General features: G+C 39.2%; 1 protein-coding gene across 4 annotated transcripts in view; it reads left to right on the top strand.

The window, feature by feature from the left end:
- Ppp4r3a (protein phosphatase 4 regulatory subunit 3A) overlaps positions 1-12,824 on the top strand; it is a 51,891-nt gene that overhangs the window by 15,192 nt on the left and 23,875 nt on the right. For all 4 annotated transcript variants that reach the window (XM_052738795.1, XM_052738794.1, XM_052738793.1 and 1 more), the window contains exons 2-3: positions 6,271-6,326; positions 9,585-9,683. In XM_052738795.1, the coding sequence (XP_052594755.1) occupies positions 6,271-6,326; positions 9,585-9,683 (155 nt within the window). The remainder of the gene's footprint in view (positions 1-6,270; positions 6,327-9,584; positions 9,684-12,824) is intronic.

The raw sequence follows: 12,824 nt of genomic DNA, 5'->3' as shown, positions 1-12,824 counted from the left end.
TCCAGCATTTGGGAGGCTGAGGCAGAAGAATCAGGACTTTGTGGATGGCTTGCATTGTACATAATTTCAAAGCCAGAGCACCATAATGAGGCCTTAACTCAAGAAACCAACCAACCAAAAATCTACAGAGTTGGCTACCACCAGTGATTGGTTTTACTAAAACAGTGCCAATCAAAGTTCATACACCTTTTTTGTTTTTAAAACAAGTGTTTACTATGTAGCCTAGGCTGGTTACACATTCACAGTAATCCTTCTGCCTTGGCCTTCCGAGTACTTGAATTATGGGGTGTGTATCACCAGATCCCAACTACTGATGTTTTATAGTTGATTGAAATATTCTGTATTCTTTAAGACATCATATTTGTTAAAGTGTATGAATTAGTTTTCCTTTTAAGACTTGGAACATCCCATTTGGGTGATAAACACCAACTTGACAAACTTCTTTAATGCCCTGATTGATGACAGTTGACGGTATGAACACAGAGATTAGAGCTTATCCAGGAAATCCCTTAGGTCTTCCTTGAGTGAAAGTACAGGTCCTGCCACAACTTCTTAAGTTTATCTTTTGGTGAAGTTTGCTTAGCAGTCACACCATGTGATTTATTTAGAATCCCATTGTCCAGTGGAAAGGCACTCTTCTTTTACAGAAAGAACAGATTTCAGTAGCTTTGTTTTTCCATTAGCATTCATCTGTGATCTCAGAATTGTCAGTGATATTGTGGCATACATATGTCTTTCTTCTCTGTAGGAAAAGCTACTTCATGTCCTAACAACATTTATCTAAAGTTTGACAGTTACTCTCTATACATCCAATAACCTTCCACTTTTGGGGGTGTAATTTTTAAAAATTATTTTATGAATATATGTTTACATGCTATGTGCTTGTAGTGCCCTTGGAGGCCAGAAGAGGTTGTCAGATTCCCTGGAAGTGGTTGTGAACTGCCATGTAGGTGCTGGGAACTGAACCTGGGTCCTTAACTGCTCCTTAGCGTTCATCCGCTTTAACTTTTTTTTTTTTTCCCTTTACCCCAAGACAGAGTTTCTCTGTGTAACAGTCCTAGCTGGCCTCAAACTCCCAGGCTGGCTTAGAACTCACAAAGATCTGCCTGCCTCTGCCTCCTGAGTGCTGGGATTAAAAGCATGCAACACCATGCCCGGGCCACTATAACATTTTAAAGCAACTTCTACATGTTTAATAACTCAGTAACCCTAAATATGTAATAAAACCATAGTTTATTTTTTTTGGATACCCCAATTTTGTAGCCATTACCACAATCTAATTTTAGAGCATTTTTCTTAGGTCATTTCTTTGCCTTTAGATGTCGTGCATCTTCTAAAATAAAACTTCTCTGGTACTAAGGGTTGAACCTAGAGCCTTACCTGCTAGGCATGCATTGCCAGTAAACTGTATCTTTGGCCCCTAAAATAAACTTTATTTTAAAAAGATACCCAGGTTGTTGTGCTTTTGGTTGGTTGTTTGGGGATTTTAATTCTCGTTAAATTGTTTTTTTGTTTTTGTTTTAAGATTTATTTTTAATGTGTATGTGGGGATGGTATGTGCACATGAGTGCAGGTACTGGCAGAGGCCTAGAACTGGAGTTGCAGGTGGCTGTGAACTGCTTGAGGTGGGTGCTGGGATTTGAACTCAGGTCTTTTGGAAGGGCAACACAAACTCTGCTGAGCCATCTCTCTAGCTTCCCTATATTTTCCCATAAAAATATTTTAAATGTAATTACATATATGCCCTCATTAAATTCAACCTTTAAGTACATGGCCTGAACATTATTTTAGTGGAAAATAATAGAATGCAATTTTTTTTCTGGTAAACAAATTGGAAAAATGCTAAGATAGTTGAGTTGGGGCAGGGTCTGTTTGTTTTCCCAGTACTGGAGTTGAACTCAGCCCTGTACATGCTGAGAATGCACAGTACCACCAAGCTCCGTCCTTTCCCTCTGACTTTACCATTTTCAAAAGTTCGAAACATTCTGTTACTTTGCCTGCATTCTATTCATTTTTCAATAGTTTTTCTGTTTTTTTATGATTAATTTTGAAAAAAAATGGAAGAAAGGAAGGTGATTAAAAAACATTTTCCCCCTAAATTGTGATCATTCTTATCTGAACCTCAGTAAGCCAGAAGTAGGGAGAGATACAAAGGAGAGAAGACTAAAGAAATAGGACTTGGTGGGTATGAGTAGAGTCATCTCACACACAGAGAATGAATGACCTTAAACTCCGAAAGGATAAGAAGTTCTAAGTGGAGTCTTCACGAGTTGGTGAATGCTAGTGTATGACTGGTATCATTTAGCACTCCTGAGCAAATAGTGAATGGTTGTGAAATGTACTTACACTTACTAATAAGTACATTTAATATAAGAACAAAGTAAATTTGGAAATAGTAAGCTTTGGTTCTTTGTCAGTTGTCTAGCCACATTTGGAGTGTGTGAAGCAACTGTAAAGTGTAACATGAAAAGGGAGGAAAGTACTGTATGAGAGAAGGAAGGACAGCTGCAGAGAAATGTAGATGTAACTGTCTTATTAAATAAGAAACACAGAGCCAATGCAAAGATGAAAGCCCAAGAGGTCAGAGCAATAGCTAAGAGCTAAAAACCTTACCCTTCACTGCCGCCGCTGCTGTCTTCGTCAGCAAGAGAGCTACTTCCTGTCTTTTTTTATAGACTTTCTATTCTGCCTTCTCATTGGTTGTAAACCCAACCACACGACCTCGTCACTGCCTGTCTGTACAGACCTCCAGGTCTTCTATGGTTGGTCTTGAGATTAAAGGCGTGTGTCTCCATGCTGGCTTGTATCCTTGAACACACAGAGATCTGCCTAGCTCTGCCTCCCAAGAGCTGGGATTAAAGGCGTGCACCACCACCGCCCAGTTTCTGCTATGGCTTGCTATTAGCTCTGACCCCCAGGCAACTTTATTTATTAACATACAAATAAAATCACATTTCAGTACAATTAAAATATCACCATATTTCCCCTTTTCTATTTTAATAAAAAGAAAAAAGGAAAAAGGTTATAACTTCTAGCAAATGAGTGATTACAGAATCAGCCTTTTCAGAACTCAAAGCAGTTGCCCATTGAAATCCTGAATAAGTATCAATGGTATACTTATTTCAATTTTCCAAATTCTGCAAAGTAAAACACATCCATCTGCCAGGTTTCATTCCTCTGAGTACCCTTTGGGTTACATCCTGCTGGTAATGGCCTTTGATTGTAGAAGGAACAAGTAGTACATTTCTTTACTATTCTTTGGCTTGTGGTATTGTGTTCCCCAAAATATTGTGCACCCTAATAAACTTATCTGGGGTCAGAGACAGAACAGCCACTAGATACAAAGGCTAGAAAATGGTGGCACTCACACCTTTAATCCTAGCCTTCTGGGAGGTATGGATCTCTGTGAGCTCAAGGCCACATTGGAAACAGCCAGGCATGGTGACACACGCCTTTAATCCCAAGAAGTGAGCCTTTAATCCCAGGGAGTGATGGTAGGAAGCAGAAAGGTATATAAGGCGTGAGGACCAGAAACTAGAAGCATTTGGCTGGTTAGGCTTTCAGGCTTTTGATCAGCACAGTTCAGCTGAGAGCCATTTGGATATGAGGACCCAGAGGCTTCCAGTCTGAGGAAACAAGATCAGCTGAGAAGTTGGCCAGGTGAGATTAGCTGTGGCTTGTTCTGTCTCTCTGATCTTCCAGTGTTCACTCCAATAACTGGCCTCAGGTTTGGTCTTATTAATAAGACTCTCTAAGATTCATGCTACATTGAAAGTTTTTTTTTCTTAATCCAAAACTTGTTTTTAGTTATTCTGTCTCCAGATAAACTAGAACTGATTGATGAGAGGATAGGTAGAATTTCATTCTTTTTTTAATAACTTTATTTTTAGTTTATGTGCATTGGTGTTTTGCTTGCATGTATGTCTGTGTGCGGGTGCCAGGTTCCCTGTAACTGGGATTGCCTTGAGTGCTGGGAATTGAACCTGGGTCCTCTGGAAGAGCAGCCAGTGCTCTTAACCGCTGAGCCATCTCTCCAGCCCAAATATATATATATATATATATTTAAACATGAGTACTCTGTCTGCATGTATGCCTGCATTCCAGAAGAGGGCATCAGATCCCATTATAGGTGGTTGTGAGTCACTATGTGGTTGCTGGGAATTGAACTCAGGACCTCTGGAAGAGCAGCCAGTGCTCTTAACCATTGAGCCATCTCTCCAGCCCCCAGATTTCATTCTTAAAATGTATAGAGGACAGAGGAAGTAGAAATAGTGGATGAGCATAATGATGCATGCTTATAATCTGAGCTATTCAAGAGACTAAGGTAGGAGAATAATAATTTTAATGTCTGTTTGTGTTACATAGTAAGAACACTGTCTTAAAACAACAGAAAAGGGCTGGAGAGATGGCTCAGAGGTTAAGAGCACTGACTGCTCTTCCGGAGGTCCTGAGTTCAATTCCCAGCAACCACATGGTGGCTCACAACCATCTGTAATGAGATCTGGTGCCCTCTTCTGGCCTGCAGACATACAGAACATTGTATACATAATAAATAAATCTTTAAAAAAAAAACAGAAAAACAAAGGACAGGAAAATAGAAGAAAATTGAGGCTTCTGACGGTGACATGTAAACCGATCTCTGTTTCGTGTGTTTTAAGTTTTGCTTGTGTAGTTACTTATTCTTGATGTGAACTCTTTCCATCACGGAAAAGAAACATTCTTTGTCTTGACATTGGTCATATTGTATTGAGAGCCTTATTTGCTTATTTAAAAGTGTTCTTGTAAGACACACAGCATATGGGACATTATTAATCCCAGGTTATCTGAGGATTTCAGAGACTCCAAACAAAATAATGGGATAGAAATGTCTGTTAACCTGCTTAAGATCAGTACATGTTATTTTTATTGAAATACCATTGTACTATGTAAATATGTACATTATCAAAAATATTTTTAGTTAGAAATGGAAATGGTTTGCTTGTTATCCATTATATACATGTACCACATTAACATGGTTCCATAAATATTTACAGTTAATGTAATTTTATAATATCTGGCTTCACGCTGCTGGTTTTGCTGCCTTGTGGTCTCTAATAAATTGTTAGGTTGGGAGGGGTTTTTTGGGGGGGGGGGTTCAGACAAGGTTTCTCTGTGTAGCACCCTGGCTGTCCTAGAAACTCATTCTATAGACCAGGTTGGCCTCCTACCATCACCTCCTGAGCGCTGGGATTAAAGGTGTGTACTACCACACCCAGCCAAATTGTTAGATTTTTATTGCTTCTCAGTCTTCACTCTTCATATTATCCTATCTGTCTTGTAAAAACAAACAAACCAAAAGTATATTTGGCTGGGAGGTACAGTTCTATCTATACTTGCATAGCATGTTTGAGACTTGGACTGACCTTTATGGTGGTATTTTATTTGTACTGAAATGTGATTTTCATTGTATGTTAATAAATAAAGTTGCCCGGGGGTCAGAGCTATTAGAGCCATAGCAAAAGCTGGGCGGTGGTGGCGCACGCCTTTAATCCCAGCACTTGGTAGACAGAGCTAGGTAGATCTCTGTGTGTTCAAGGATACAGCCAGCATTGGAGACACAACGCCTTTAATCTCAATACCAACCATAGAAGACCTGAAGTCTCTACAGACAAGCAGTGATGAGGCAGTCATGTGTTTGGGTTTACAACCAATGAGAAGGCAGAACAGAAAGACTATATAAAGACAAACACACAGGAAGTAGGTCCTTTTGGGAGAGCTCTCTTGGCTGAAGAGGATCGCTGAAGCAGGAAGGGTAAGGCTCTTAGCTCTGACCTCTTGGCTTTCTTATCTGAATCAGCTCTGTTTCTTATTTAATAAGATGGTTGGTTACATCTTCAGACCTTTACTACCACCAAAAATAAAACACCCAAAACAGTAAGCATGTTTCTTAAGCTACAAGTTATTATATTTACAGTTTTTTTGTTCATTGTTTTGTTTGTGTATGTGAAATAGCTGTATGTGCCAAAGTGGGCATGTAGAAGTCAGCGGATAGCCTTTGGGATTGGTTCTCTTCCACAGTGGGTTCCTGGACCAAAGGCAAGTCATCAGGCTCTTGGAGAGAACAAATTTACCTGCTGAGCCATCATCTGGCTAGCCCTAAGTTACATTTCTTAAAAATTTGTTCCTTAACTGAAGGTATACATCCAACTGACTGAGAAAATAAGCATATGTATATAAAGGAAATCTAATTTTTCTGTTTTGTAATAACAGGTTTTTTTTCCTGTTTTATAGGTTCTCTTCTTCTAGAGTCCAAAATAAATCCTAACACTGCATACCAGAAGCAACAGGTAAAAAAGAAGTGAAGCTGTTGTGTATTATGCATTATCTATTTAGTTTGGTGATTAAATAAGTTTACCATTGGATTCCTTACAATAAGAAAATCAGAACAGATTGTAACATTTTGCCAGTCTGATTGCTAAAAAAATATTTTATTACATTGTGTTTGTTTGTGACCTGTGGAGGTCAGAGAACAATTTGAGGGAGTTGATTCTCTCCACAATGTGGATTCTGGGCCTCAGACTTGGGTTGTCAAGCTTGATGGCAGCCATCTTTACATCCTGAGCCATTTTGCATGCCCAGTCTAATTTCTGAAACACAGTTTCTGCCAGTCTGTATATGGATAAAAGGTGGTTTTTGTTTTATGTGTATGAGGATTTTACCTATATGTATGTCTGTGCACCACATGCATGACTTGGTGCCCTTAGGAGTTGGGTATCAGTCAGAAGAGTGTATCAGTTCCCCTGAACTTGGAGTTAGGAGTAGTTGTGAGCTGCCATGTGTGTGCTGGGAACTGAACTCTGGTCTTCTGCAAGAGCAGCAAGTGTTCTCAACCACTGAGCCATCTCTCTAGGGTTTTTTTTATGCTAATGAAAGAATTCCATGCCTCTCGCAGTCTGACAAGCATGTACTCACTCAACTATACTGTCAGCCACTATTTTGTGTGTGTGTGTGTGTGTGTGTGTGTGTGTGTGTGTGTGTGTTTGCATTTGCATGTGTACAGGTACCTGTAGAGCCAGAAGATAGTGTTGGATCCCTTGGAGTTAACGGGTGTTTGTGAGATGCCTGACAGCACTGCTGGGATCTAAACTGGATTCCTCCGGAGTCAGTTTGCTTTTTCTACCTTGGGTTCTGGGGACATTGTCAGGCTTGCAAATTAAGCACTTTTACCCATTTACCCTATCTCCTCAGTTCTCAACCACAATTTTAAATCAAAAATTAAAAAAGCTATCTTTTTTTTTTTTTTTGGTTTTTCGAGACAGGGTTTCTCTGTGTAGCTTTGCGCCTTTCCTGGGACTCACTTGGTAGTCCAGGCTGGCCTCGAACTCACAGAGATCCACCTGGCTCTGCCTCCCGAGTACTGGGATTAAAGGCGTGCGCCACCACCGCCCGGCCTAAAAAAGCTATCTTAAGTCGAGTTTATATTCCAGATATTCTAGCAACACATGGCTCTCTAAAATTAAAGTAGCCGTTTCTTTGTTTTTACCTGAAGGAAGAAGTGACCATTGCTTTAATAATCTAGTACTAACACAGCCAAATGGTTGAAGTTCCTTTTGTGCTTCTGCAGATAGAATGTTAGAATGTCCTCTAAAACAGCATTTTATAGATGGGAGTCTGATTTCTTATATAGCCTCAGTGTAGGGTCTTAGAGTGCTGATCTGAATCTACTCTTCCTTCTAGCATGTAAATAAAAATACCTAAACATAAATTCTTCATATAGTATATACTGTTATTACCATTTTGCATACACAAATAAAATGTGCTCCACAAAGCTCTTGAAATAAAGAAATTGCTTTATTGCCCTGAAGGTACAAGTATGAGAAAATTTATATTATCATTGAGTATTAAAGTAAAACTAGACAGACGATAGTATTGGTAGGGCTGGGTGTGGTAGCACGTGCCTATGATTCCAGCATTTTTGGGGGTGGGGGAGATAAGAGTATCAGAAGCCTTAGCTATAAAGTTTAGGGCCTTGACAAAGAAAAACAAAACAGACAAACATAACTACCGTGGGGCATAGAATAAATATGCTGGTGGTACATACCTCTAACACAGTACTCAGGAGGCTGAGGCAGGCAAGCCTGGGTAGGTAAGATCCTGTTTCAAACATAAACAACATGAATTTTTACATTGAAAAGTGTTGGAAAGGGCAAGTAGGTTAGAGAGTTGAAAGGTAGCAACCACTGAAGGAAATACACCCATTAGCCCCAGTCCCACCTTTAGACTGGAAACTTGCAGAAATGTACCTGAGCAGGAGGATCTGGGGACATAGGGACTGTGGGCTTAGTGAGACTTGCAAATGTCTACCTCCAGCAGGTTGGGGCAACTGCATGCAGGAGGCAGAAATTACCAAGCTCAAGTACTCACTTGTTTCCAGTCCTTCCAGATCTAAGCCTTGAGGGCTTCTAGGGTTTAGGGGAGCTCTGTGGATCCCTGGGAAGAAATCAGCCTCTGGGTAGAGGCTGGCCAAGAATATAGGATTTCTGAGTCCAGGCTTTAGCTAATAAGAGCCAGACACTCTTGGTGCTGCATGGGAGACACAGGAGAGGCTGGGCTCCTGAAGAATACTTCCCAGGGGCTAGGTAGAGGGAGCCTACTGCTCAAGCCTTTCTATATGGAAATGTATCTGGTAGACTCTTGCTCCAAGGGCAAGAGAGGTCCAAGATCTCCAGCTTAGCTCTAGAAACTGGTCAGTGCTCCTTGCTGGTGCTCTGACAGAATTACCACTTAGTATCCTTAAGAACCCACATTGAGTGCTCCTCCTTTACGTTGAGCCTAGCAGCTAGAGCCACTCAGGCTAGCTTCAAACTCAAGGCAGTCATCCTACCTCAGCCTCCTAAGTGTTGGATTAGAAGCATGGCTCATTCATGCCTGATTTAGCCAATAATTTCAGAGGCTAAATAAGCCACAGGTAAAGAACAGCTGTTGCCAGCTGAGGGGAGAGATGGATTTTGTTTGTTAATCTATTATTTAAACTTCTTTGTTAGACATTTTAATGAGACTATAAAATACAGTGGTGGCTGGAAAGAAGGCTCGGCAGTTAAGAGCAGTGGCTGCTCTTCCAAAGGACCCGAGTTTGATTCCCAGCATCTATATGGCAACTCATAACCATCTGTAACTCCAGCTCCAATAGATTCAGTGCCCTCTTCTGACCTCCATAGGTGTTGCACACATGTGCACAGACATACATGCAGAGAAAAAATACACATAAACCTTTTTTTAAAAATGTAATGTGTGAAGATGGTCTTGGTACAATGACTTGTATTTTCTTTTTAGAATATAGGTATTATGTATGCATTTTACATTGTTTTTCATATATTGACCAAACTTCTATTTTTAAAATATTGTTTCACTTGTGTAGATTTGGCCAGAAAGAAGTGTATCAAAGTACTGATAATTACCAGGAGCAACGTTGGAAATGTAAAAAATGTTGTTCTCAATTCCTGTTGCCTTGTTGCTCTGTTCATTTGCTATATACCTTAATGAGTTTGTGATAACAAATGTAGTCATTCAGACTTTTTTTTTTTTTTTTTTTTTTAACCCCAAAGGACACTCTGATTGTATGGTCTGAAGCAGAAAATTATGACTTGGCCCTTAGCTTTCAAGAAAAAGCTGGATGCGATGAAATTTGGGAGAAAATCTGTCAGGTAATTTTAAGAATAGAGAAACAACACACTTTAATAATAATGGGTTTCATAATGATATTTAAATACAAATAACATTGTTATGCATTGTTCATACACCCATTACTGTCCCTTGTCTTTTCCCCTGGTCCCCATTTTCTTCACGTTTGAAGTCTAGAGTCTGTCTATGAAAGAAAACATGTAGTTTATCTTTCTTCTTTTCTATTACCTAACTTTTGTTTCCCCCTTAAGATCTCCTTCTTCTAGGATACACTTATCCAAACTATAGCAGCTCCTGTGCTGAGGATAAACTGGGGCAAAAGGGAGTTACCCACTTGAGAGACTCGGGGCAGTAAGAGACAAGCTAAGCTCAGTGGATCCTGGGGGCAAGGATAGCACAGTCTGCAGATGATCTGACATGGGGCAGAAGGCAGGGAGGGAGCCAAGGGCGACTCGTGACTCAGGTTTTGACCTGAGCAAAAAAGGAAGAATGGAGTTGTCACCTGAGCTGCAAACAGTTACAAGAAGAGCAGTCTGGCTTGGCATGATGGTGCACGCCTTTAATCCCAACACTCTGGGAGGCGGAGGCAGGCACATACATCTCTGAGTCAAGGACAGCCAAGGCTATACAGAGAAACTCTGTCTTTTTTGGGGGGGTGAATGCTGGAAGATCAGAGAAGCAGAACAAGCCACAGCCACCTCACCTTGCCAATTCCTCAGCTGATCCTGTTTCCTTAGACTGGATGCCTCTCAGCTGAACTGTGCTGCTCAAAAACCTAAAAGCTTAACCAGCCTAGTTCCTGGTTTTCATACCTTATATACCTTTCTGCTTTCTGCCATCACTTCCTGGGATTAAAGGCATGAGTCACCATGCCTGGCTGTTTCCAGTGTGGCTTTAAAGTCATGGAAAACGACGCCCACATTCCCAAGAGGTGGGATGGGAGGTTTTTGGTTGTTTAATGAGTTATGGATATTGTCATTGTTTATGATAGTTAGATACTAGTTGTTAATTGTTGATGGTCAGGAAAAAAGTTGAACAAGGAAATTAGATTCAGAGTTTTTGTCTGAAAAAAAAAGAAAAAGAAAAAAGAATATAGATATGAGGTAGATCATTGAATTTACTCTAAGATAAAGAAATAATAGGATAAATGGGTAGATCATTGAATCTACTCTAAAAAGAAAAAGGGGAAGATATAAAAATGACAAAAGGTGGATTATTGAATCTATTATGAAAAAAGGAATATGGATATGATAAGGTAAAAAGGTCAAATATTGAATCTACTTTCAAAAAGGAACTACTTGTTTTACATAGGATAAGTAATGAAATTTTTTGTCTGAGTTTATCAAATATTACTGGACTGGACATTGTTAATATATATAATGAAGTTTTTTGTCTGAATCTGTCATGTTAATGGACTAGACATTTTTAGAAAAGAAACTCACTAAAGAGGTGTAAGTATAAATTTGAAAGACATTATAAAATAGTTATGTTAGTAATACAAGTTAGGATAGAACGTGAATCAGGTACATTTTGGACTTAACCAAAATAGGACAGATAATGGAATTATTGTCTCTGAATTTGTCAAATGAAACTCTGTCTTGAAAAAACAAAACAAAACAAAACAAAAAACCCTTCACCCCATAAAGACTCTATTCTACTTTCATGTCCTGCTTAAATCTAAATTCTCTGCATAAGAAGAAGCATACTTCTCTGTCTGGCCTTGTTCTGTTTAACATAATGATATCTAGTTCCATCCATTTTCCTGCAAATGACATTTCATTCTTGACAACTGAGGAGAACTCCATTGTGTATATATACCATATTTGCTTTGTCCGTCCACTTGTTGATGGTGTGCTTCTGGGCTGGTTCCTTATCTTGGCTATTTTAAATAGTGTAGTAAACATGGACATGCAAGTATCTGGAGTATATTGACTTAAATTCCTTCAAATGTTTATTCAGGAGTGTTAAAACTCCCATCATGTGGTAGTTCTAATTTTAATTTTATTTATTTTTTTAAGAACCTCTGTACTAATTTCCATAGTGACTGTATTTATGTTCCCACCAACAATGGTTTCTGTACATCTTTGCCATCATGTGCTGTCATTTGTTTTCTTCATGGTGGCCACTCTGATTGAGACAAGATAAAATATTGTAATTTTGGTTTGTGTTTTCTTGGTTAAGGGTGTTTAACATTTTTATTCGTTTATTTAACTCACAAATAAAATTGTGCATAGTTATGGTACACAGTGTAGTGTGTGCACTATGTCATGGCTAAGTTAAACCAATTAACCTGTATTTTCTCACCATTTTTGTGGGGAGAATACTCTTACAACTTTTAAAACACATTGTTATCAACTACAGTCATCATTTTCCTCACTAGACCTCAAGACATGAAGGAGTCCATTCCTCTTGTCCACCTGCAGCTTTGTATCTTCAAACCAACAACATTCCCCCATTCCTAAACAACTCACACCTAGCTCCTGATAGCCTTAATTCTACTCCGTGTCCAAGCCTCATCTTTTCTGGGTTCTCCATATAGAGGAGATCCTGTGGTATTTGTCTTCCTGTACTTGGCTTGTTTTATTTAGCTTAACTTTCTCTGGGTTCACCCATGTTATTGCAAATTGTATAGTTTCCTTCTTTTAACACTCAGTTGTAGAGCATGTTTAGCTTTATTTTTTTTTCCATTTATTGGCTATGTTCTTTTGTGAACTGTCTGTCTTGTTCAGTTAATTTGTACATTTATTGATTGATTTTGAGGAGTGAAAACTAGACTTCTGTTTTTCACCCTGTACAAAGTTTAGTTCCAATTGGATCAAAGACCTTAAGACATGAAACTGCCAAAGGGAAAATGTGTCAGAGATACAGCGTAAACAAGGTCGTTCTGAGACTTCCAATTTAAAAATGTTTGAACAACAAAGGAAGCAGTCAGAATGGAGAGACAGTCTGTCTTATGAGGATGAGGAGTTAATGTTGAGCATTTGGGTTTTTTAATGCTTTCAACTAATGCCTAAAATTTTAAATAAAATTCAGATAGATTTCTTAAATTCTCTACTGTCAGTGAAAAGCTCAAACTAAAGGATTTTGTAAAGCCAGGAATGGTGCAGTCTTCTGTAATTCCAGCCGAGGTGAGGTAAGAGAATCACAAGTTCAAGGCCAATGTA

This window comes from Peromyscus californicus, unplaced genomic scaffold (assembly GCF_007827085.1).
Source record: "Peromyscus californicus insignis strain IS unplaced genomic scaffold, ASM782708v3 Scaffold_15__1_contigs__length_86483966, whole genome shotgun sequence".
Taxonomy (NCBI): Eukaryota; Metazoa; Chordata; class Mammalia; order Rodentia; family Cricetidae; genus Peromyscus; species Peromyscus californicus.
The sequence above is the reverse complement of the archived record's forward strand: the minus strand, read 5'-3'. Positions and strand labels throughout refer to the sequence as shown.